Below are 25,708 nucleotides of genomic sequence, written 5' to 3' on the forward strand. Positions count from 1 at the left end.
ACCATATTTATGACCCCAAACTCTACTTTGCTCGGTTCTGGGGATGAGGCAGTCATGAAGTCAAAGCCCCCATCCTCTGGGAGCTTATATTCTGGGAGGGGAAACAGACAAGACACAGGGAAACAAATAAAATAAGCCAATCATGGTGTGCGTCATAAAGGAGACGATAAACACGGGGAGGAGGTGAGAAAGCATTTAGCCTTCTGAGAGGGTAAGTGGTTCAGCATTCCACCTGTGGAATCCACCTGTCGACCTGAGCTTGAACTTGAGTGCCACCGGCTATTAGCTGCCTGTCTCAGGGACACCGCTGCACCTCTCCGTGCCTCGGTTTCCTCACCCGTAAAATAAGGACGGTTGAGTACTTCTCTCATAACATTAGCGTGAGGATCGCAAGAGCCTAGGATGCACTGGGCTCCCCGAGACCACTAGCGATCAGGGTCTGGAGAAACAGAACATTAGCGAGGGGCCTCTTGGGAGCGTGTGGGTAGAGGACACCCTTTCCTGCCCCGCGTCCTCGAACTCACGCTTTCTCACTGTTATCTGTAGAAGGAGTAACTGCTTCGCACGTGGCTGTGACTGACGGCCATTGTACAAATCCACGCACGTCGTTTTCAGACTTCCTGGTATTTTATTGCGAGGCATTTTTTTAACCGGCCAATAATTTACGCTCAAGTCCTGTCACGGTAGGCCGGTGGTTCTCAAAGTGGGGGTCCCTGGGCCAGCAGCCTCAGCATTGCCTGAGAGCTCACTCCCAGGGCAGATTCTCGGGGCCACACAAGCCGCGCTCGATCAGAACCCCTGGTGGGGACGGCGGAGCTGGTGGGGCGCTCAGGGGTCCGCTTGAACAAGCCCCGTGGGCGATCGGATTCGGTTCGTGTTAAAATTTGAAAATCTCTGAGCCAGGTTATTTGACGTTGAAATGAAAAAGGGGTCCTATCGAGAACAGCTCCTGTACTCCCCTGCTCAAGGCAACACTACGGTTTGCGGCCATAGTAACAGGTGACCAAGAGAACAGGATTTAAAGCTGTCCATCAGTGACGCCTTCCTACAGTGGGTTCCCAGCTCCTGAAGGCCGGCCAGTCGGCCACAGCCTGGCTCCAGGGACCAAGCCTCCTTGGCAAAGGGTCACTCGGTCCCTAAAATCTCCCGCTGGTGAGAGTCCACGAGTCCCTGAGCCCCGCCCTGCTCGCTCGGTACGAGACCATCATTGTGCTGGGCTCACTGCTTGGCCAGGGACGGATCCAGATGCACTGTGGTGATGTCTTCCTTCGACACCCCAGGCTAGCTGGTGGCTTTAGCCCACGGGCGCCCACGCCCCTTAACAGGTACAGGGTAGACAGCATCTTGAGTGCATGGGGTGGGGCGCCGTGAGGAGCCAGGAAGTGGCGTCCTGAAGAGGCACTCACATTGTTTTTTAATGCTTATTCATTTCACACACACACACACACACACACACACACACACACACACCTGTGGGCAGGTGGGGCTCGCCTGGGGTCTTCAGGCTTTCCGTCTGCACATCCAGGTTAGTCCCGCCCCTTCGCTGTTGTACAAGAGGTGACACAAGGGGGGAGAATTGCCTCAGAGGAGAGATTGATTTGGCGACAGTTTAAGCACAGTCCGTGCCTACGGGGTGCACTTGTACACTTCTGGAAAGAAGGCGGAAGGTTTCAGGGCATCACAGGAAAAGATCAATGCCTGTGTCATGTTGCCGCTGAAGCCACGGAGGACACTTGGAGCTGAGAGCATCCGCTAATGTGCTCCTTGGTTGTCTGGGAATTACTTAGAGTATTTAACCAGCGTGGTTCGTATTTATTGTTCGTGCTGGGAAATTTCTCTTCGGGCGTAGCGTGTAAATCTCAGTGGAGAGGTGGTTATTTGTTGGCTTCCGCGTCTGCTGAGCATTCATTCGCTCAGTCTCTGGTCGTGCCAGCCCGGGGACAGAGAGACGGGGGAGACGCGTCTCTGCCACGGAGCTCGCGGCTGGAGGTGGGGGGCGGGACGGGGGTGCACGCGCTGCTGGGGTTCCAACACAGAATCCCCTGCGAGCTTGCATGAGAGCTCAGGGTGGGGAGAGGCCAGAAAAGATACCCCCCCCCCCCAGCCCCGGGCAGCAACGTCTGGTGTCCTGAAGGGTGGCCTGGGGCTTTCCGTTAGGAAATCGGTGCGGAGGCCTCTTTGGAGCAGGGCCCCGATTTTCCTCAAATACGGTCACGGGGGCTTCCAACGAAACACACCGTCTCCCAACGACGTTATGGAGTTGAAAGTGAGTTAGTTGATCTTTGGAGAAAGATCAAAGACAAATCGTGTTTACTGGATCCACCTTCTGCCGTGGGCGCTTGTACGACTGATGCTGTAATTCAGTAATCCAAATGTATTCAGTCAGTGCACACATACGCACGCAGTGTCTGCTCTCCTGTGGAGACACTGTTCCAGGCGCGGGGGCGGAGGGGGCACGGCGGTTAATAAAACGACTCTATTCCTGATCCTTTAGCATTCACACTGCCCCAGTGGTAGTGGGACAATTAAGAAAGGACAAAGAGGGGCACCTGGGGGGCGGGGCTCAGTCAGTTAAACATCCGACTTGGGCTCAGGTCATGATCTCGCGGTTCGTGAGTTCGAGCCCCGCGGCGGGCTCTGTGCTGATGGCTCAGAGCCTGGAGCCTGCTTCAGATTCTGTGTCTCCTTCTCTCTCTCTCTGCCCCTCCCCTGCTTGCATTTTCTCTCTCTCTCTCTCTCTCTCTCTCTCTCTCTCAAAAGTAGACATAAAAATTTTTTTAAAAAAAGGAAAAAGAAAAGGAAAATAAATCGGGGTAAGGGGATGGGCTGGGAGTGATGGTGTTGGAGACTCGGTGTGCAGGAGGATGGAAAAGAACGGTCTTACCTGTGATTTTGGAGTAGACGCCTGAATGAAGTCGGGGAAGCGGTCTTACCTGTGATTTTGGAGTAGACGCCTGAATGAAGTCGGGGAAGCGGTCGCGCAGAATTCCAGAGAGGGGCAGGGTGTGGGAAGGGCGTTTCCGGCAGAAGGAACAGCCAGGACAAAGGGCCTCAGGCTGGAGCGTGTCTGGTGTGCTGAAGAAACAGGGAGGGGCAGGAGAGCCGGGGAGCGGGGTGGTGACGGAGGCCGCTCGCAGTAGACTTTGTTCCATGTGAGAAGTAAACTGGAAGGTTTTGGAGAAGCATCGTCCATTCTGGAAGGAAACCTCCAGCCATAATTTCTTTGTAATTCCTTTCTTTTTCCTTTTGAAATTGTGGTAAAATCCAGATAGCACAAAATTTTTCAACTTAACCGTTTTAAAGGGTACAGTTGATAGTGTTGCGTATATTCTGGGCAAACCGTCTCCAGAAGTTTTTAATCTTGCAGAACGGGAACTCTCTATTAAACACCAGCTCCCACTGCCGTCCCCCGGCCCCTGGCCGCCGCATTCCGCCTCCCACCCTTGAACTCGGGCACTCTGGGAGCCTCGTAAAAGAGGAGACGTAAAGGTTTTGTCTTTCTGTGACTGGCTCATGTCACTGAGAATGATGTCCTCAGGGTTCATCCACACGGTGGCCTGAGTCAGGATTTCCTTCCTTTTAAGGCTGAATAACATTCCATCGTAGGTACAGACCGCATCTCGTTTATCCGTTCTTCCGTCGACGGGCCCTTGTTATTTCCGGCTTTGGGCGACCGTGGATAATGCGACGACAAAGACCAGAGTACAGATCTCTCCTCAATACCCTGCTTTCAGTTCATTTGGATGTGTCCCCACTTGCGGGATTGCTGGATGGCGTGGTAGTTTGGGTTTTCATTTTTTTAAGGGTGCCGTATTATTTTCCATGGTACCTGAATCGTTTTCTTTTCTCACCGGTAGTGCCCGGTCCCCCCACATCCCCGTCAACACTTGCTATTTTCTGTGTTTGTTAAAATGGCAGCATCCTGGCGAGTATGATGTGGCATATTTATATTTATAAATATATATATTTATTGCCATATTGGCAATGAGTCAAAGAACAGCAATTCTGGGCATCGGGACTCAGGGAAACAGGCCCTCTCCTGTGTGGATCGGGGGAGTGGAGGTTGGTCTGACTTTCCTAGTGGGTAACTTGGCTGCGAGCTGCTGCAAACGTAAATTTCTCCCAAGGAAATAACGAAAGAGAAGTGCAAATATATTCAAAATCCCAGCCTTATTTCGAATGCTGGAGTCAGGGGTATCTGGCTGGCTCAGGCAGTAGGCCACATGACTCTCGATCTTGGGGTCATGAGTTGGAGCCCCAAATTGGGTGTAGAGACTACTTAAAAGTAAAATTAAAAAAAAAAAATGAAACAAAAAATACAATACTGGAATCAGGAACAGGGGCTTGATTATATAAATTATGTCCATATTAGGAGATGGTATATACCACCTAAAATTAATGTTGAAAGAGACTTAGGACTTAGGGAAGTGGGGGCACCTGGATGGCTCCGTCCGTAGGGCATGTGAGTCTTGATCTTAGAGTCATGAGTTCAAGCCCCATGTCGGGGATAGAGATTACTTTAAAAAAAAAAAAAGACTTGGGGAAATGTTTATGGTATATTATTACGTGAAAAGAGGCTTAGGACTATATATGACATGATTGTTTTTCCCATTTCAAAGATTATTTGCTTTTTTCCCCCCTCTGGGGCGCCTGGGGGTCAGTCGGGTAAGCGTCCGACTTCGGCTCGGGTCATGATCTCGCGGCTTGTGAGTTCGAGCCCCGCATCGGGCTCTGTGCTGACAGCTCAGAGCCTGGAGCCTGCTTCGGATTCTGTGTCCCTCTCTCGCTCTGCCCCTCCTCCACTCATGCTCTAAGAATAAATGAAACATTAAAAAAAAATTAAACAAATTTTAAGGTTATCTGTTTATTTCAGTGATCTCTACACCCAACGTGGGGCTTGAACTCATGACCCCGAGATCAAGAGTCACATGCCCTTCTGATTGAGCCAGCCAGGCACCCCTAATTTTTTATTTTAGTACATAAAATTTATCCTTACTCTTTATTTTTTTTTAAGGTATTCTAATTTTTTTTAACGTTTTTTTTTATTTTTTTTATTTTTTATTTTGGGACAGAGAGAGACAGAGCATGAACGGGGGAGGGGCAGAGAGAGAGGGAGACACAGAATCGGAAACAGGCTCCAGGCTCTGAGCCATCAGCCCAGAGCCCGACGCGGGGCTCGAACTCACGGACCGCGAGATCGTGACCTGGCTGAAGTCGGACGCTTAACCGACTGCGCCACCCAGGCGCCCCTAATTTTTTTTTTTTAAAGCAGTGAACTTGAGGGGCTCGGGCTCCTCTTCCGCAGGACGTGCAGGCTGGTGAAGAAAGGCTTTGAGCTACACAGTGAACTACGCACGGAAAATTTACGCGTGTGTTCGCATACGTGTCTGTGTATGTAACTTGCGTGCGAAAGAAGGCTGTCTACTCCAAGTTCACAGTGGTGATCTCTGAGCCGCAGTGATATTTTCCCTTCGTGCTGTTGTACATTCTGCAAAGTTCTTGTAATATACGCCCCTTAGGTTTGCAATTAGGTGGTCTCTCCTTGGTCCATTTTCTGAACTTCCTAAGTTATTTTTCCCCCCCTGCAAGAAACACACATCATCTTTGCAGTTAGGGAAAAGAAATACGTGATGTGAACACATCGCATGCACACAGGAGTCTGTGCAAAATACCAGATATTAAAAAACCACAGGGGAGGATGTTCTTCCTCTCTGGCGGTGATGAGTTTGAAGAGGGAGATGTGGAAATCCGCTCCCAGACCTTGCAAGCGCCTGGCCAGCGTTCTAAGATTTCCCGTCCCGAATTCCAGCACAGACCTCCACTCACCAGAAAAATTAAGTATTTGTCTCTTCTTGGCCCGGCCACCTCATCCGCATCCAACAAGACAGGAACTGAGCAGCTATTAGTCCTGGAAATCTGGCTCCGGGGAACGGGGCCGGGAGTCTCCCTTTTTCAGAAGCCAGCTCCAGGCTTGGTGTGCAAGGGCGACCCCTGTCGGTAGAATTTAAGTGCGCCCGTGATCGGGAGACCCGACGTCTCCGTTTTATTCCTCGTGGGGTCTCCTGGAAGCCTGGCAGCCAGCAGCCCACTCTCTCCTTCCCCCAGCTGCGTTCTGCCTCCCATCCCCCCACGCCCCGCCCCCCTCCTCGGGTGTGCCTGCTGTGTTCCCGGGAAAACCTCATCTGGAGGCTTGGGCGTGGGAGCCACAGGTGTGGTCAGCCTTTCGGACGTGGCACAGGTGGGCTGCTGCGGGGCCGGGGCCGGGCTCTGCCCGTCGGCAGATGGGCTGCGGTGGCCCCCGCTCTGGGGGGACAGACTTGCACCCCTCCAGCTGACTGAAAACGCCAGACCCGGGCAGGGTGTGGGAGCGGTGAGCAGACAGGCCGTTGGATACAGAGGACGTGGCCGACGGGTTCCATCTCCCCCGCGGGGGAGGCCAAAGGGCAGGCTTTCTGGGCGGAGTCCCACCCTTGAAGGGCATCTCCCCTCTCCCTGCAGACCCTGGGGGGGGGGGGGGATTCCGATAAGAAGCAAAAAACTAACGCGGCCCTCTTAACCAGCTGCTCTCTGCACTCGCGAGGGCAAGCGGGTGGCTTGAGGGAGGGGTGGCTAGCCGTTCCTCCGGGCAACCCTGCCGACAGTGGGCCACAAAGGGTCGCCCGGCACACCCCGTCCATCCCGCGCCGGGTGGCAAGGCCCCGGGGAGCTCTGGTTTCAGACACGCGGAGCCTGCATACGATCCATCAGCCCGACCCTCTCGCCCGGGGCCCTGGTCTGTGATAAAGTAAAGCTGGACACCAGAGGAATGTGCTGGGCGTTTCTGTGCTTCGGGCAAACGTGACTAAGTAATTCTCAGGGCCCGTCACCAGACAGGAGTCCGCCTTTACTGTTTTGTGTCTCGGTGCCCGGGGAGCAGACCTCTCAGCCAAGAGCATATGCCCTGCAGGCCTCAGGTCTGCTCTCTGCTGATGGGAGAGAAGCGAAGTCTCCCCCGTAGCTCTCTGCTCCCAGCGAGACTGGTTGGAAGCCGACCTTTCCTGCTTAGGCCAGATGCTCAGCATCGTTCAAATGTTTGTGGGTCCTGGCATCTGGGGCGGGGAGGGGGGGTCCCCCTTGGGAAAGGAAAGCAACCAGAGATCATGATATGAGGAGCAGGGGACAAGGGTGGGTTCCGTCTACATTCGCTGGAAAGGAGAGGTGGGGGACAGGTGCCCACCATAAGACCCAGCTCCCTACCTTTCAAGAAGTCAAGGAAGGGCTGAGAATTACAGTCAGGGGCCCCGGTGAGGGTCAAGACCAGCTTTGTGGGAAAGGCCTGGAGAGGAATGCAGGACTTCCCTGCTTTGGCCAGGGAACCGGCGTTTCTGCCCCAGCCCGGCAGGCGGACGCCCGCAGCTTCTGCCTACAGCTCGGCCTCAGAGCCCGGCGGCAGATTCACGGGGCCGGCGACTGCCGCCTTAGCACGAGGACCTTCCCAGCACAGCTGTGGCCCTCACAGGGCAGGTGCATCTTCTAGGAGGAGGCCGGTCAGCCGGGTGGAAGGGGCGGGTTGTAAGCGCCAGAAAAGTGGAAGGGACGGAGCACTGGCGCCAAGGCCCTCGTTTTACAAACAACAAACACGCAGAGACCCGGAGAGGGGGGGCAGGTGACCCCGGGTCACACGGCAAGTAAGTTCGTGGCAGAATTGAGAGATGACTCCAGGTGCCCCGGGGGGGCGGCCCGGGCTCTTTCTACTTGTAGCGCTCCCTCCGGCAGGGGAGAAGCTGCAGCAGCCATCCGTGCTGGCTTTGACCCTGGAGGGCCTTGGTCTGGACACCGGAAGGAGTGGAACTCGCTGAGCACCTACTACGTGCGGGGTACCCGCGCTCCCGCGCCCCCGGTGAAATCCCAGCAGGGCCGCGAGGAAGCCTCACGGAACCCACTTTGCTGGCGAGGAGGACTGATCCCCAGCCGTGCGCGCAGCCGCACGGCCGGGCGCGGCTGACTCCGCTTGCAAACACCGGGTCCCTATCCCAGGATCCCTCTCCAAGGCCACGCTTTCAGAAGTAAACCCCGGCAGAAGAGCCAGCGACTCACCAGCCCCGCCCCCACCCCGCGGCCGCTCGGGCGCACGCAGGACGTCTCGCCCGCCGCCTCGCGGGGTCGGAGGTCGCCCGCCCGCCCCGACCCCCACGCCCCCACCCCTCGAGCGGCCGGCCCTCGGCGCCCGGGCTCTGGCGCCATCCCCCGGCGGCGGCGGCGGCGGCGGGCTCGGGTCTGCGCCTCCCGGAGCGGGCCGCCAGAGCCCGCCGGGGTCCCCCGCCCCACCTCGCCGAGGGCGTCGGCCGGGGCGGGCGCCTGGGGGCCCCGGGGCGGAGCCAGCCCGGCCGGCGCGGCGCAGGGAAGCCGCCGCGCGCTATAAAAGCCGCCGCTCTGGCCGGGGCGCCGGGGAGCGGAGCGTGGCGCGGCCGGTGGGGCCGGACTGGCGGGCGCGGGAGGCGCGGGGCGTCCGGAACAGAGCGCGGCCGGCCGTGCGCGGAGCCCTTCGCTTCTCCGGCGCAGCCGCCCCTCCGCCGGCGCACGTCCCGGAGCGCGCGGGGGCCCTGGGCTGGGGCCGCCGCACCGCCCCTGCCAGCCGCGCTCACGGCCCGGGAGGCGTGCCGCCGCCGCCGTCGCCGCCCGCCGTCGCCGCCGCGGACCCGGAGGTAAGAGGGCCGGGAGCGCGGACGCCCCGAGCTCGGTGCGGGGGCAGGGTCGCGGGAAAACGTCGCCCGTCGGTGGCTTCGGTCAGCCCGTCCGCTCGCTGCTCTGCGGTGCGCCTCTGTCTGTCTGTCTGTGTGTCCGTCCGTCCGAGCGTCCGTTGATGGGCACGCGCCCCTGTCACTGTCCTCTGTGAGATTTCACCGAGCCCGTGTGATCTGTGCAAGCAGCAGGTGCCGGGGGCGCCGGCGTCCACGGAGCGCACCCGGCGCGGGGGGGGGGGGGTGCTCTTGCTTTCCGTAGCGTTCCCCCCTTCTCAGTGGCTGAGTCTTGCTCCCGGGACGCTGGCTGGCGGGCGAGGGACCGCTCCGAGGGTCGGGTCGCCGGGTCCGGCCGCTCACACTGTGCACTAGCGCGTGTGCGCCTGGCCACGTTGCGCCCTGCGGCTCGGCCCCGCGCGCTCTTCCTCCTGGGCCCCCCTCCGCCTCCCGCCGCCTCTGGCTCCCGCACCCCCGGATCGCGCTGGGCTCCCCGCGTCGCGCTGGCGCGGGAGGCGACCGGATGTGAAAAGAAGTTGACGGCCCCTGTTGATGTTTAGACTGAGACTCCAAACCCGGCGTTGCCGGGAGAGGGTTTGGTGGTGCCTGGCACGGGACGTCGGCTCCAGAAAAGGTTACCTTAGGTTGGGAGGAAAGGCAGGGACCTGGCAGAGCGCAAGCCAGGGCTGCGGCCACGTCTCCGGCTCGCCGCTCCGGGAACCAGGGCCAGAGACCTTCTGGAATGGACCCGGCGGCACGCATGTGCTCTGGAGAAAGGCGCCCAGTGCGCCCGAGGTCGTCAGCCGCAGACTCTCAGCTCTCAGAGACCGCCGCCGCCGGTCCCCAAGCGTCCAGCACGGCGGCCGTCCAGGCGCGCCTCCAGCAGCCGGCTTTGAGGTCCTGAGTCTCGCTCCGCGCAGCCAGCGTTGCCCACAGGTGAGAACTCTGTTTTGAAACTAATCTTTTGATGTGTGAGCCAGCGCCTGGCTGCAGCCCCATCCCGGAGATGGTGAGCCTGGGAGCGAGTCTCCATTCCAGCGGTCTGGAGAGGGATGCCGGGCGCGCCCCGGGGCTGGGGACCCGCGGCTTTGCGTGCCCAGGCGCGGCGCCACCATGGACAGCTCCCAGCCACTTCCTCCACTCCGGGTGTGCGGCCCTGGGTCTCGGGAAGGTGCGTCCTCCCAGACTCCAGGCGTTGGGGCGACAGGCGGGAGGAGAGGGACAGCTAGGTTTTGAGAGCCCTCTGTATCCTGTCCCGAGGCGGCAGGAGCCACTCGGGAGGGAGCCAGGGCTTGTGACTGGGACCTAGATCAGCGTGCAGGTGAACTCTGTCCGGGACCTCTGGTATGGTGTTGGGGGACAGGGCGTCCCTGGCTTTTTTGTGGCACTCAAAAAGGACCTCTTGAGGTCCCTTAGAGGTGTCATAAATGTGTGACGCCCGAGCATCCGACTGAGGCAGTGAGATAATGCCAGACCTAATTAGGAACCGCCCAGCCCGCTTCCTGTGCACCGCGTAGGGTCTTGCTACGTTCCATTAAGTTATTTAGTAAATTTGATCTTGGGAAGATACATTAGTTTCAGAGTCACAGGGACGGAATGCAGGAGACTCCGGCCAGAGCAAGTTCTAGAGAATGTGTCCAGATGCATTTGGGAACGCAACTGTACTCGCTTCTGATCCTAATGGTTTTCTGCAGGGTGCATGGCACTCGTAAGGAAGCTTCTAAAGGTTCCTCTGGAGCCCAGTTGATGATTTTTCAAGTTGGTTGCTTGGAAACAGGGAGGAGAGAACCTGTAGGGGTTCGTATCTGTGCAAATTAAACATCTCCTTTCTCTGATGAGAAACGGCACTGGCTCTGTGTGTTCCTTTTGTATATGTGCACCTGTGCAGAAGTGTGTGTCTGCCTTTACTTGAAAATCGTAAGAAACTTCCAAGGTCGGCTTCCGGTTGTGACCGATGGAGGTCCGTGGAGAGTAAAAAGAATCAGGCACCTTTTTTTTTTTTTTTTTTTTGAGGCAGCGTATGTAATTTTGTGACAGTCACTTAAGCTCTGTGCCTGTTTCCTCGTCTGTCACATGGGACCACACAGTCTCTCTTGCAGAATTGCTGATGAGAACTAAGTGGAAAGCATTTAGCCCCTAGCTGAGCACAGAGAAAGCTCTTAAGTTGGTGGTGGTTACAGGTGCATTTTAAAGGCAGTTGTGCATTTGTTTTGAATCACCAGCCCTCTGCCCTCTGCTGTCTCTCTCTCTCTCTCTCTCTCTCTCTCTCTCTCTCTCTCTCTTCTAACCTGCTATCGTTTGACACAGACTCCAAACCCTGCTTAATGTTCCTGTTGGGGAACTGGTTGACAAAAGTCATGCCCGTGTCGAAGCTGATCCCAGTGCCAACAAAAATCTCACTGAAAGCTAAATGGAAGAATTTTTGTGAGACGAGTCAGCCGCCTGCGTTTCTCACCTGTATGCACTTGGAAGAAAGACAAAGTGAGTCGTTTTCAAAATACTGTCATAGCTCCCTGGGTTGGAGGATTATTTCTCCCGGATCCTTCTCTCGAAGAAGGCGGGACCTCCAGGGGGCCTCCTTGTCCTGCTGGTGGGGGGCAAGGAGTTCTCTTGGGTCTTGTCGGGGGAGTGGCTTCCACGGCCCCCACTTCTGGATTGTGCGGGATGGAACGAGGGTCTCTTCCCCTGGGCAGCGCCTGGTCTAGGAAGCCCGCGAGCGCTCGCGACCTGGCAGGAAGCACACCCCTTCCTGGTGGAGCCCTGCCGGGGGCTGTGACATACCGCCCAGGACGCAGCGCTGCACGTGGGGGTTCTGCCTGGTATATGTCACTGAGAGCGTGAAGTTTGGATAATGGAATTATAACGGGCCCAATCTCACAGTTAGAGTTTTTCCCCCAAAATGTGTGTGTGTGTTTCTGCCAGTTTCACATTCTAGTCCTCCTACGTTTCCTGTCTATTAGTTTTATTTACTTATTTATTTATTTTCCTCAGCAGATCAGAAGACTCTTTAGCCCCCTGCCTCTAAGCTCAAGGATGCAGTCCACAGATGCTGGGAGTCTCTCGGTCATTTTCGCCTGCCCGGCGATGCAGCGATGTGAACGGAGCAGGAGGCTGAACCCCAGTTGACCTTGAAGGGCTGGCTGTCTTCTCTGGACTCCCCTGCGGGTTCCGGTCCCCAGCGCGCAGCTTTCTGGTAGGAAGACGACTGGACTACAGAACATTCTTGGAATGCGGGGCCAACGAGGGGAGGAACAGGTGTAGGAGGGAGAGGGGGTCTCCGCGGGCCCCGTGGCACTCTGTGCACAACAGCAGGGGCTGAGTCTCCGGGACAGACCAGTCTGATGGCAAGAGCGGCATTCGGGGGGCGGGGGGGGGGGCAGCAGGCTGAGAGGGGCGCATACGGCCCTTGAACCCCGCTGCTTGAGTGGCCCCCTTCTGTGGTGTCTGCAGGGCGGCACCGTCTGTAGAGCGAGTGCATCCTGCATTTGTAGCTGTGGCTCAAGAGAGCGTTAGGAGGGGTAGTGGGCACAGAGGGGCCCTTCTCAGTGCTGAGTGCCTTTTTCACAGTGTTCACCTGGGCCCTGAGCCTCCTTCCCCAAGAGCCCGACACACGGAAACTGTGTTAGAGGGGGTAGGACTGTGGTGGCTCTCACGGCGTTCGTCTCTGTGCCTCTGCCCCCGCCCCCCGGCCCCGCTCGCTCCCTCCAGGGGCCATCCTAGCCCCTCTGGTGGGTCTCCCGCTCCTTCCCTTGTCCTCCTGTCCTCCGTCTGCTCCGGTGCCAGGCTTTGTTCAAACCTGGCTCTTCAGAAGGGAGACTGCCTGCAGAGAAATGTCATCAAATATACATTTGCTCTCCGCTCGGCTCCCTCGGGGCCAGGAAACACCCTTCCCCACCCTGCTGCTTTTCCAGGGCCCCTCTCCAGGCTCGTGGGCTCAGCGAGCCCACCCCCTGCGGGTGAGGGAGCCCTGGCGAGCACAGCCGTCCCCCCGGCCCCGTACTCACTCCGAGCAGGTCGCCAGCTCCGGACAGTCTGGCTCCTCGTGGCACCGGCAGATGGCACCTGCTTCTGAGGCAGGATGGATGCGGGACTGAGACTTGAATAGGCAAACGAGTCTCGGGACCGGGTTAGGAAGCTCGCTCCCATTGGCCGGTCTGGGTGGGTGGGGGGCTGAGAGTCTGCGCTGGTCCACGGAGCCCCCTGTGGGGTGCCAGCGGGGACACCCGCACCTTCCTGTCCTCGACCTGGGCACTTCCGGGTGTGCCCTGTGGGTTTCTGGTGTCTGAGCGCCTGCGGTCCAGCTGGCCTGTGTCCCCCTGGTGACCTTATACCGACCCCTCACATTCTCGGAGGTGACTATTGTTGCTTCTAAAGCGTCTTATCGGTCGACTAAATATCTTGAATCCCTTGTCCCTTGTCATAATAAATTTCCCAGCGCTCTGAGCCGAGTCACTTTTAAGTGTGGGACCGTTGTGCAAATGGCAATCCGTCTTTGCTTGGCGGAGGCGTCTGAGTGTAATTTTGCTGGAATTAAGAGATCACTCTGGGGCGGGGGGTCTCCTCTCCCTCTGGTTCCAGACACAGAGAAGGCGTGTTTACATTTAGATGACTTCCCTTGACTCTAAGTCACAACTGCGTTGTTTTTTTTTTTTAATTTTTTTTTTCAACGTTTTTTATTTATTTTTGGGACAGAGAGAGACAGAGCATGAACGGGGGAGGGGCAGAGAGAGAGGGAGACACAGAATCGGAAACAGGCTTCAGGCTCCGAGCCATCAGCCCAGAGCCCGACGCGGGGCTCGAACTCACGGACCGCGAGATCGTGACCTGGCCGAAGTCGGACGCTTAACCGACTGCGCCACCCAGGCGCCCCACAACTGCGTTTTGAACCTAAAAATGACATTTAAGCCTCAATTATCTTCCTCAGGCCCCCTCCCTGTGGGGATGAGCGGCTCCTCCCAGGGATGCGGGTCAGCCCAAGGCGCTTTTGATCATCTCTACACGCGGGCCCTGGGTTAGCCACCGGGGAGGCAGAGGTCATCCGTGGGCCCTGCCCTCCAAGCTGCCCGCCTCGCTGGAGGAGCGGACACCTAAGCCAGAAGTCTCCAGGCGGGTGTGATGGGGGCAGGGACACACGGGTCAGGAGGGGTGGTGGGCGGGGGGCCTGCTGAGGGCAGGTGAAGCTGGGAGACATTCTAGAAGCTTCCCTGAGAAGGGGCCATACCGTGCATCTGGAAGGACTAGCAGAAATTTATAGGAATTTTCCCAAGAGGCGAAGGTGAGGTTTGGGGAGGGGAGTTCAGAAGGCGTTCCACATAGGGAAAAGGCCGCGGGGAAAGATCCAGAAGCACAGGCAGGCTTGGGCCTCTGACTACCTTCAGCCTCTCACGGGCACAGCGCCCCTTACCTGCCCAGACCTGGGGCTGTACCCGGCAGAAGAGAGAGTCGTTCGGTGCCTTTAGTCTCGTAGACTAGTGACTGTAAATGACTTTAACCGTACGCTTTTTTCCCCAACAAAATCTTACTAACTGTGATTTACAAATCAGATAAAAAGGGGCTGTGGCTGGGAGTGGGCTTTTATCTTGAGGCCCCCGAGGGGTTCCAAGGAGCACAGTTTGAACCCTCTGTCCTGGATCATTGCATTTTGCTTTTGGCCATCCTATTTAATAATGTCATCTTCCTATGATTGTGGTTTGTCCGGCTACATCTTAATGTTCTGGATGTCTCGCGGGGTTCTGTGTCAACAATTTTTAATGAAATGAAGCCAGAATTTTCCTGCATGTGACTATCTAACAACTATGGGGTGTGTGGGTTACCAGGGGTGAGGATCTGTGACAGGGGCTGGCTCAGAAAACTCAAGCTGTGGGGCGCCTGGGGGACTCAGTTGCTTAACCGTCCGACTTCAGCTCAGGTCATGATCTCACGGTCCGTGAATTCGAGCCCCGCGTCGGGCTCTGTGCTGACGGCTCGCAGCCTGGAGCCTGCTTCCGATTCCGCGTCTCCCTCTCTCTCTGCCCCTCCCCCGCTCGTGCTCTGTCTCTCTCTCTCTCTCTCTCAAAAATAAATAAACATTAAAGAAAAAAAGAAAACTCAAGCTGTAGCGGGCACAGGAGGTGAAGACAGGCGTGAGCTTCTCACAGAATACGGACTTCTTATTTTCAGCTTTGTCCGTCAATCTTGTCCATTCTTCGGATTCTAGAAAAGCTGGCAAGAAGGAAAACAGAGCTTGAACATCCAGGATCTTGCGCCCTTTCTCACCGAGGTAGCCACATCTGAATGTGGGACGTTTTTGAAAATGGGGTTTGAACGGGACTGTAAGTCAGAAGTATAGAAATGGATAAGTTCTGCTGGCCTGGGGTGAGGTGGAAGGTTCCAGGTCAAGCTGCGGCCCCTGCGTGCTTCTTACAGAGCTGCCCCAAAGGAGGAGGTCCACGCTCTGAGTGGGGGGTGGGGGGGACCCAGAGAGAACCCCGCCCGCGCCGATGGGATCTGAAGAACCCCTTCCAGCTCTAAAGTCGGAATCATATGACCGATGCCAGGTGATCAAGGTGAGGCATGGTCAGTGCCGAGAGTTTAGAGGGTACCTCCAGCTCCGGAAAGCCCCGCTGGCTATGTGACGAGCCCGCGGAGGAAAGTGGCAGGGGACGTTTCCGGGCTTGCCTGCCAGACCAGCAGCCCGCCGAACCGGGCAGTGTCGGGGGGGACTGCGGTGCCTGTGGGCGACCAGCATCTGGGGCATCTGGCCTCGCGTCCACGTCCAGACCTGGAACACCCTGAACTTTGGCCTTGACTCCCTAAACCGTGGGGTTTTAGCCTGTCCCCGCTTGCTAGGGGCTGGATGTCGGCTGGCTCCTATGTCACCCTGACCTCTTGGCATCGGTGACCAAAGACCCTGGTTCCCTAGATCCCATGGGACCATCTGGGGGCGGCCCGCGGGGATCCTGAGCTGTCCACCAGATGCAGAGGCCACGCCTGGCTCTGTCCTCTCCCCTGGGTGGGGGGGGGGGGTGGGCAGTGGTGCCTGCTGGTGTATGATGAGGGCACAGGTGCCCGAGGGTACAGAGCTGGTAGAGGAGGGCATCTGGGCATCCGTCCAGCGCTGGTCGAGTACGTCAGCCGCCTGCCTTCTTCCCGGGCTCTTGTCCGTGCTGTGTGGCGGGAGCAGTTATTCCCAGCTCAGCCCCACCGAGTCTCCCGGTTCCTGGGTCTCCAGAGCCCCCCAGGCTGACAGCGGGTGTGCAAAGCTTTCTCCTTCCCCTAAAGAATAACAGGAAGGAGCCTCAAGAGGAGTGAGGAGGGGAGCAGATTTGGGCAAACCGTTTAAAAAAAGAAAACGTTATTAAGCAAACTGGTGGTTTTATGACAAGCCTGTTTCAAAGCTGTGTTGCCCTGAGTAATTTGCTCATATGCTAATTTTCCAAAGGTTTGGGCTCAGGAAAACCTCAAACATAGTGGCTAAGTACTTTTTCCTTTCCTTTCCTTTCAAAATCGTGTTTATTTTCGGAGGAACTTAATCCATATGTTTCAGACCCATTTCCGTGTTACTCAGCAAAAGGTTGTTTCCCCCCCCCCCCCCCCCCCCCCGACGTTGCTGAGCCGCGAGCGCGGTTTGGTTCTTTCTCTTCCCGGCTGCGGCCGCCCCACACTTCACCGACCCGTGCGCCCGCCTGAGCACCGCTACAGCCTAAGTCGATACAGGCCCTGGAGGCAAAAGGGAAAACTCAGTCGCGCTGACCCTGTTTTTATTTAAAATCGTGATGGTTGGTTCGCTATGCATTTGCTGCAGGAATTTCGATTTGTGAAATGGGGCATCTGCAACGTTGTCTGGATTAAAGTCTGAGTTTTTCGGTGCTCTTTTAAATCTTGCGCGCTGGCCTCGGCCTCAGGGTCACCCCGGTTAGCGCTCCCCCGGGCTCATCCTGGTTGGGGCGCGCTGGTGACCTTGCCGTTGGAGCCGGTTCCGCCGTTATCACCACCTGGGTAGGGGTCGGCGCCCGGGACCAGGCACACAAGGTTTTGGGGACGCTGACGGTGCCTCCCCTCAGGCTGTTAACCCAACTGTTGATGTGGTTTGGGGCGGAGCGCTGCCAGGGGAGAGGGGGCGGAGCGCTGCCAGGGGGAAGGGGGCGGAGCCCTGCCAGGGGGAAGGGGGGCGGAGCCCTGCCAGGGGAAAGGGGCGGAGCGCTGCCAGGGAGAGGGGGCGGAGCGCTGCCAGGGAGAAGGGGCGGAGCCCTGCCAGGGAGAGGGGGCGGAGCCCTGCCAGGGGAAGGGGGCGGAGCCCTGCCAGGGGAAAGGGGGCGGAGCCCTGTCAGGGGAAGGGGGCGGAGCCCTGCCAGGGAGAAGTGGGGAGGAGGGTGAGTTCTTGTCAGCTTTCCCCGTGCCCCGAACCCGGCTTCCCTTCGTTTTCAGAGCAGGGAACGAATTTGCAGTGGTCGATGCCAGAATGTTTTACAGCTTCTGCTGGGCCGACGTGTCCCTGCATCCGTGACTTCTTCAGAAGCGACCGAGTTCATGAGATTTCTCAATTCAGTTCCCGGTAGCAAAAGAGAAAGCAGCTGTCGGGTTTTGGCTTTGGAACTTCCCTATGCAAGAATTTGTCCTCATTTAAATGATTTTTAAAAAATAAGAAGGCACAGCCCTCTCCACGGTGTCTGTCTGGTTCACCCCTTTGGAGAGGCTCAGAGATTCCTCTGACCACAAAATTGTGGGCTGTGTCTATGCATGCGCCAGGTGGCGGAGAAAGCTGGAGTCTGTTTTGAATTTTAAGATCGTTGGGTAATGTTGTTACAAATGGTAACACATAAACATTTCCTGGGATTTTCTGAGAATGACCATGTAGTGAAGTTCATTTTTACTTTGAACATCCCCATATACAGTTACTTTAAATAAGAGACTATTTTTAACATATTTAAAAAAAAGGATGATGCTTTGATTGAATCTTGCTTAATAAGCACAAACGTGAGCCTCTGCTCTGCTGGGTTGCGCGAGGACATCACCTCCCCAAGGTCAGGGGAACAGAGACGGGAGAGTCCACCCTGAGTGGTGAGCGTCAGATTTGCACACGGCCCGCTGGAGGCCATTCTGGGCAGGAGGCTGGGATCTGCCTCCCACGATGCACAAAGGGCCTCATCTCAGCCCAAGAAAGAGGCATTTCTTCATTCGGGACAGGCCCCCCTTCCCCCCGGGCTCGGACACAGAGACTGTCATGTTCTGTTTATTCCCAAGGCCTAGCACATAGTAGGCACAAAACATTTATTAAATACACGAAGGCATGAGTTCTGCATCTGAGCCCCAGCTCCCAAGGGCACACATTTCCGGGCGGAATAGATCTGATGCAAATTCAACAAAACCGGAGCCCGACCAGCCGGGGTAGGGTCTACACTTGGGTGGCCCTGCGGTCATTCTCGTCATTATTATGGATAACCCGGCCTTACGGAGCATTTACCGGTTCCAGGCAGCATGCAATCACTTGATCGTCCGACAGCCCCGAGCAAGGCGTCGGATGGAGAGGCCTCCATGAGGCACCCCCCCACGGTCACTCAGCAGCCTTGAACCACGGTGCCACACCGCAGGGACATTGGCAGCTGATGGAGTTGGACCTGGGACCCGCGTCTGTGTGAGTCCAGATGCCCTCTCTCTGAGTGATGACCGATGTTGCTTGAGTTTTTGAATTTTGAGAGAGCATGTTTCTGGGGATAGTGTAACTCACACGAAAGCAGCTGGAGAGTTAATTTCAAGTCCACAGCACTCCCGGTGGATGCCCCGATTCTTGATGGCCAGCTGGGATTCAGACATGGCTCCGTCGTACCTCCCTGTGCTGGAGGAGCTCATGGTCTAGCCGGGGAGACAGACGGACAGACATTCAGCGACCTGTGGTCTGTGCTGGAAGCGAGGTGTGAACAACATGGTACAGATTGCTGATGCGTAACCCGCGGGGGAAACTGACCAGCAGGCAAGAGGCCGGGGTGAAGGAAGTGTGTGGTTGGCTCTTGAAGGAGAGTACGGTCTCCTGGGCAGAGGAAGAAGGTTTCGGAAGGAAGGAATAGTCTGAGCTAAGTTCAGAGAATCCAGGAAACAGGAGTCTGGGGGAAGGTCTAGGAGTTCCTGGAAAAGAGATCGTAAGGGTGGGGGCGGGGGGGGTCGGTCCTTCACAGCCGAGTCAGGGAGTCTGGCCTCCAACCGTGGTGACTTGGACGAGGGAGGGGGACGTTAGACCCTTGTTCCTGGTGGCAGGTGGTTTGGGTTGGGTTTGCGTCCGTCAGTCCTGAGGGTGGTATTCTTGGCAGGAGGTGCACTCCAGGACGCCCGCTCTCCCTGGGGAGCGTGGCTGCCAGGGTCCAGCAGGGGCAAGAAGGAGGCCTCGGCCGCCCAAGGGGAACTATTGGAACCCGGCCAATGGGGGGTGGAGGGCAGGAGGGAGAGCATCACGTTGGAGACGTTTCGGGGATTGGCGGCCCGAGTCTCTGACAACACGAGTCCCGGTCCCTCTGCAGGCAGAGCTCCGAGCCTCTGAGGGAAAATTTCAGAGGCTCGTGACCCCGAGCCCTTCTAGACTGATGTATCCCCTGCTCCCTGTGCGGCCTCAGTGTGGGGTCAGGAGGGTTCGGGCCTCTGTCCTTTGGCCTTCGTGCTGATCTCCGGAAGCGCCTTCCTAATTCTTCGCAGATTCTGGGGCAAATCCCTAACTGCCTTGAGGGCTGGCCTGCAGCAGGTGGGGCACGGGAACAGAGCGTCTGTGAGGGGCTCACCTTGGGAAGGGACAGAGGGGGCAGCGTGGAAATGCTTCTCCGGTTCTGCCCTGTATGAAGCGGATCCTCTGCTGTGTGGCCTGCAGAGGCCCAGGGGCCACCTTCCCGTGGCTTCCTCTCCTCTGCGCCCGGCGTTTGTAATTAGGCATTCAGGGAATTTCAGGGAACGACATCCACCCACAAATGTCCCCTGAGCGTCGCCCGGGTGCCCAGAGCTGTACTGAGTTCTGCCCATTCAACAGACACATAAGTTGAGGTCCAGATCACCAACATCTCCAAGAGGATCCTAACCAGATGACCAGAGAGAAATATGGACAAGTGCTTTAGGGAAAACTCCCCTCGATTTTGCCGACCACAGAATAAACTGTTTGCCGTATTCCTTCCTCACCATTTTAAAAGACTCCTTAGTTTGTATTTTCTTGGGTTTATACAACATTAGAGCTGGTGTAAAAAACTGGAAAAGGGGCATGGGAACCCCACACACCTGGCTGCAAATCCGCTGCCCTCGCTGACTTGCCGTGTGACTTTGGACAAGTTACTGCACCTCTCTGTGCCCTAGTTGGCGATCCATCCCCCAAAGCGGGATGACTGTGTTTTTTCTGAGAATAACATAAGGCAGCTAGTAGTCACGTAGCACCTGCAGGCTCTCGGGGCTGCGGCCCGGGACAGAGCAGGCGCACAAATGGCGAATCTCCCCGTCTGTCAGCTACTCAGTTGAATCAGCAGTCATTTCGAGCAAGGAAGGCAAACCTGTGACTTCCGGGCGAGTTTGCAAACTTGAAAAACTTTGTCGGAGGTTAGCGGCCCCCCTCTGACGGCCCGGGGCGCCCCCGAGGCCGCTGCAGAGGGACAGGCCACGTCGTGGGGGACGCCCGGCCCTGTGGCCTACAGGACCAGGAACGGGGTCTAGTTGCTCACGTGGCTTCTCCAGAACCGAGCCGGTGGTTAGCACGCGTGGATGGGTGAGCACTGTTGGCGAGGACAGGCTCTCGCTCGCACCTGCCCTCTGCTCGCGCACGGTCCCTCCCTCATGTGGTGCAGCAGGGCCCCGAGAGTGAGCGTTGACTTGGTTTCTTCTCCCGCTTACGGGTGAGGAAACCGGGGGATCGGGCAACTTCTCGGGGTCACGCGGCGAGCCCTGCACGACCCGGCTTCCCGACGAGGCCGTCTCGCCTGGCCCCAGGCCTGAACCAGCCTCACGGGAAGAACAGGGAAACGGGTTAGCAGTCTTCCCACTTCTGACGACAAGGCAAAGTTTCAAAGGTGCCCAGAGCAGACTTCCCGGGGTCTCCGTGCCCTGGCTCGGGGTGTCCCGCGAGCAGGCAGTTTTGACGGCCGCCTGGGTTGACACAGTCGCTGTGACCGTGTGACCCGGCAGGCCATCGTGTCTTCGTGGCCTTCCACCTCTGTTCTCTAGACCGCAGAGCCATCAGGGGCGTGACGGCAGGTTGGGTATGTAAAGCCGACATCCTGAAAGCTCCTTACTCACCTGTCACCAGGGGGAAGGGCTTTTGCCAGCCTTTGCCGACGGCCCCTTGCCGGGCGTTAGCCTTGGGGTTGTCTGCGACCCAAAGGAAAGGGTAGCTGTCGTGGCTCGCCGGTGGAGCTCTGGCCCTCAGAGCTGGCTCTCCCACGGGTAGGACACCCGCGAGATTAGAACAACTTATCACCGGGCGCTGGGGTGACTCAGTCCGTTAAGCATCTTCGGCTCAGGTTACCATCTCACCATTCATGAGATCGAGCCCCGTGTCCAGCTCTGTGCCTGCTTTGGATTCTGTGTCTCCCTCTCTCTCTGCCCCTCCCCCACTCGTGCTCTGTCCGTCTCTCCTAAAAATAAATACACGCTGGGGCGCCTGGGTGGCTCAGTCGCTTAAGCGTCTGACTTCGGCTCAGGTCATGATCTCGCGCTTTGTGAGTTCGAGCCCCCGTCAGGCTCTGTGCTGACAGCTCGGAGCCTGGGGCCTGCTTCGGATTCTGTGTCTCCCTCTCTCTGTACCTCCCCTGCTTGTGCTCTGTCTTTGAATGAATGAATGAATGAATGAATCAATGAATCAATCAATCAATCTTGGGCACCTGGGTGGCTGAGTCGGTTAAGCGTCCGACTTCGGCTCAGGTCATGATCTCATGGTTTGTGAGTTCGAGCCTGCTTCGGATTCTGTGTCTCCCTCTCTCTCTGCCCCTCCCCTGCTCTCTCCTCTCTCTCTCTCTCTCTCAAAAACAAATAAACATTAAAAAATATTTTAAAAATATAGTTAAAAGAAAGGAATAACTTATCACCGATTACGGTTTGGAAACCCAAGCCTAGAGGAGCCTTTCCTAATGTGCATTCCTCAGGAGCGTGACTTCCTTGGCCGTTAACAGGCAGGCTGAAGTCAAATAAGTTTGGCACAGATAAGCTGCGTTAAACAAAGTCGATGTGTTTTTATTCCCGAAGTTCTTCTCAATGCACTGATAAGCGGCGTGTGGCACGGACTGCGAGAGGGGAGCAGAGTCCGTAGCACGGCCCAGGTGCCTCTGGGGGACACCGTCGCATTTCCGTCTTTGCTCTTCTGAGCTGGGACGCGTCTTGGGTTTGAGCAGAGGGCCCAGCGGCCCTCCTTCGCTCCTGACCGAGGGCCGCAGCTCGCCGTCCCGCACAGACCTCAGCCAGAAGTGTGTCCCTTACAACCTCGCACAAGGTAAGAGTGAGCTTCCAAATTGGTAGTTTCTATGCCTGCTGCTTCCTAAAAGTCAATTCCTTTTCGACGCGCAGGGGTATTTAGCGGTTCTGTCTCGCGGGGGATAAGGTACAGAATTGTTTCTGTCCCATTTTGCAATTTGCTATCGCAACCCTACTCGGTTTGTACCAGCAAGTATTTCCATAAAGAGATTAGCAAGGATTTGAAATGGAGATTTGGGTTAGCTTCTCTCCGCTAACGGCACTTAGTCCCGAGGAGCGCTTTGTAAGCGGATAGGACTGTGGTGGAATTGCGTACCGCTGATGCGTCCGTCAGCGGGTCCGTTTTTCCCCCTGGATGGCTCTGATCGAGAACTTGAAACCCCAGATGGGGGCAAAAGGAGGCCGCCAGGAAATGAATGAGCAGACTGAAGGCATTCTGGATGAAATGCTCTTGTCACAAGATTTTCGGTGAGTGCTCTGTGTCCCACTTAAGTGCGTGATAAGCCACCGAAGCATTTATCAGCGTGACCTATTTACCGACAAAGATACCGGGGCCTGAAGCTTTGAGCGAGTGCCAGGTGAGTCAGTGAAAACATGAGCAGCTGCATTTGCGGGGCCACTTTATCCAGCACCCGCTCTGCCCCAGACACGAAGCATCCGCGACCCAGTGCTTCATTCTCCCACCTTATAATTTGAGGTTGGGGGAGCCACGGGAGTAAGTGGGCGTAGTATGCTCGTTCTGTGTCTGTACGAGGCACGGAGGGGGCACAGAAGCCAGAACTCCGGGATCCCCAAGGGGACTTCACGCTTCATCCGAGCCCTAGGAATCACAGTGAGAACTTGTGTGTTGGCGGAGAAGGGCCCTTTGGACAAAGCGAGACGGGGCGATATTGTCCGTTAGAAGAGCTCTATACGCGGCCAGCGCGTATAGACGAAGACAAGCGTGGGGAGAGAGAAAGCTTTAGGATGGGGGACGCCCTTACAGGGGAGAAGCCTGTGGCTGTCATCGCTGAGCAGGGCAGGCGATGACGGGCCCGGGTTACTGAATGGAGGGTATGAAACCTGTCCGAATACAGCCTGAGATCACTGCATGTGCTCTGTGTGCTGGGGACACACGCCGTCACTCTCCAGTGCTCCCCAACACCGCCTGTGATGCCTACAGCGTCCCGGGGGCCCTGCCAGGCGTGGGCAGTGCGCGTGTGACGGAAGTATCGTAACCATGGAACTGTATCCCCTTACCCCTTGGAAAGTAGAGAAAAGACAAAAAAAACGCCCCAGTTCCCCCACGTAAGACAGTCACGGTAAGAATTTTGGTGACTGTTGTTTCTAGTTTTTTGTTTTGTTTTGTGTTGTCATTGCCGTGTGTCTATTTACGTACTGAGGACAGAATTTTACCCTGCACGCAAGCAAGATAAACGCCCTCGCCTCTGATTTTACAACCCTCATTTGGATGCCTGTAAAAGGACATCCGATTCACTTCTAAATTTTCACTCTTTGAAAAAAAGTTGACCGTTTTTCGTGTCGAGGTTTCTACCAACTTCTGAGTGGTTTCCAGGAGAGACCTTCCTGAGGCCGAAATTAAGGGGGTCAAGGTATGTGGACACTTTTGTGGTTCCTCATCCATGTGGCCTCTAGAGATTTATCCAGATTAATAGGGCCCCCCGCACTTTCACCAGCAAGAGATAAGTATTAAAACTTCAAAGTCATTTTATTTATTTTTTTAATTTTTTTTTTTAACGTTTATTTATTTTTGAGACAGAGAGAGACAGAGCATGAACGGGGGAGGGTCAGAGAGAGGGAGACACAGAATCGGAAACAGGCTCCAGGCTCCGAGCTGCCAGCACAGAGCCCAATGCGGGGCTTGAACCCACAGACCGCGAGATCATGACCTGAGCCGAAGCCGCTTAACTGACTGAGCCACCCAGGTGCCCCTCAAAGGTCATTTTAAAGTTTATTTATCTTAGAGAGAGAGCAAGTGGGGGAGGGGCAGAGAGAGAAGGAGAGAGAGAATCCCACGCAGGCTCCGGGCTGTTGGCACGGAACTCGGTGTGGGGCTCCTTCTCACAAACCGTGAGATCCTGACCTGAGCTGAAATCCAGAGTCAGATGCTTAACCAGCTGAGCCCCCCAGGCGCCCCAAAGATCATTTTAATAGGTAAAAATCACACCTGATGATTTGTTTGAATTTCTCAGATTTTAGTGAAGTCTGAGACCATCCGTATGTCTGTCTAACTAGTTACTTGTCTCTTTTAGGAACCTCCCGTTAGTGTTATGCCTATCCGATGGGGTGTTTCTATCTTTTTTTCGTTTTTAAATTTTTTTTTAAGTTTATTGATTTTTGAGACAGAGCACAAGCAGGGGAGGGGCAGAGAGAGAGGGAGACACAGAATCGGAAGCAGGCTCCAGGCTCCGAGCCGTCGGCACGGAGCCCGACGCGGGGTTCGAACTCACGGACCGTGAGATCGTGACCTGAGCCGAAGTCGGACGCTCAACCGACTGGGCCCCCCACGCGCCCCGATCTTTCTTATCAGCGTACCCGACCTCTTTGTACACCTGTGAAGCTCTTGCCGCCTGTCTTCCTTTTTGGTTATTTTGTGAAGTATGTGAAATACCCCCGTGTAGTCCAACCCTACGTTTCATCTGTTTACCTCCCGGTTTCTTCTCTCCGTGTGCAGTTCCAGGGCTTTCTGGTGGTCCTGTGGACGGACCCGTACGCTCCTTGACCTGTCTGGAATTTATTTCAGCTCACGCTGCAAAGAAACACTCTCCCTCGGGTGTCCCCCCCATTTACGAACCTGTGGCCCAGACAGCAGGTATCGAGCCAGCTTCCCTTTATCTGTCGATCTGTGCTGCCGGCAGAAGTTCTCCCGGGGTCCAGTCGGCGGTGTGGAAGACGCGGGAAGGCAACGGGGCTGGCGTGGTAGGAACTGAGCCACACGTTTGATCTGGCCATCTGGGCGCACCTCAGAGACCCCTCCTCTGTGGACCGGGCCTGGCTGTGTCCCCAAGGCCCCGTGGAGACTGAGAGCTTGGCCAAACAGGATCAATCCGGTGGCACGCTGGGCCGCCAGCCGCCGTGCCCTCTCCAGCCAGCCTCCTCGGGTAGCCCTGGGTGGGGAGAGGGGCTTCCTGGCTCCTCCCTCCAGAGACCACGAGTCCAGGCCTCAGGGAGACCACCTCTGGGGGCTCCCACTCGTGGGCCGGACTAGGGAGGCCCGGTCCCGGGGACGTCGTCATTCTGGGCGCCGTGTGCGGGCTCTCCTGGGAGACGGGAGTTTATGCCAAGTTTTGTTCACGAAGGGTGTAAGGAAATTGTTCGCAGCCCAAGGGGCAGCCGAAATCACGTCACCACCCCTGGGTTCCCAGAGGCCTTCATCACTGCAGACCGCGGGAGTTACACGGTGCGGTGAGGCTGGATGTCTGGGGGTGCCGGCTGGGAGTGCCGGAGGGGGACCCCAGGGGGGACTCCTGTCTTCTTATTCACAGAGCCTCAGGACGTATTGTGGGATCCGACAGGGTCAGTGTCTGCTACCTTTCTGGAATGAATGAGTGAGTGAATGAATGAATGAATGAATAACAATTGACTGC

General features: G+C 56.6%; 1 protein-coding gene across 1 annotated transcript in view; it reads left to right on the forward strand.

The window, feature by feature from the left end:
• The first annotated feature begins 142 nt into the window (after positions 1-142).
• LOC115516164 (cell migration inducing hyaluronidase 1) overlaps positions 143-25,708 on the forward strand; it is a 138,331-nt gene continuing 112,765 nt past the window's right edge. Inside the window, exons 1-7 of the mRNA XM_030318585.1 lie at positions 143-183; positions 7,756-7,856; positions 8,017-8,684; positions 8,732-8,792; positions 9,000-9,242; positions 9,442-9,653; positions 9,756-9,888. Coding sequence (XP_030174445.1) covers positions 143-183; positions 7,756-7,856; positions 8,017-8,684; positions 8,732-8,792; positions 9,000-9,242; positions 9,442-9,653; positions 9,756-9,888 — 1,459 coding nt within the window. The remainder of the gene's footprint in view (positions 184-7,755; positions 7,857-8,016; positions 8,685-8,731; positions 8,793-8,999; positions 9,243-9,441; positions 9,654-9,755; positions 9,889-25,708) is intronic.

The sequence above is a fragment of the Lynx canadensis genome, chromosome B3, assembly GCF_007474595.2.
Source record: "Lynx canadensis isolate LIC74 chromosome B3, mLynCan4.pri.v2, whole genome shotgun sequence".
Lineage (NCBI taxonomy): Eukaryota > Metazoa > Chordata > Mammalia > Carnivora > Felidae > Lynx > Lynx canadensis.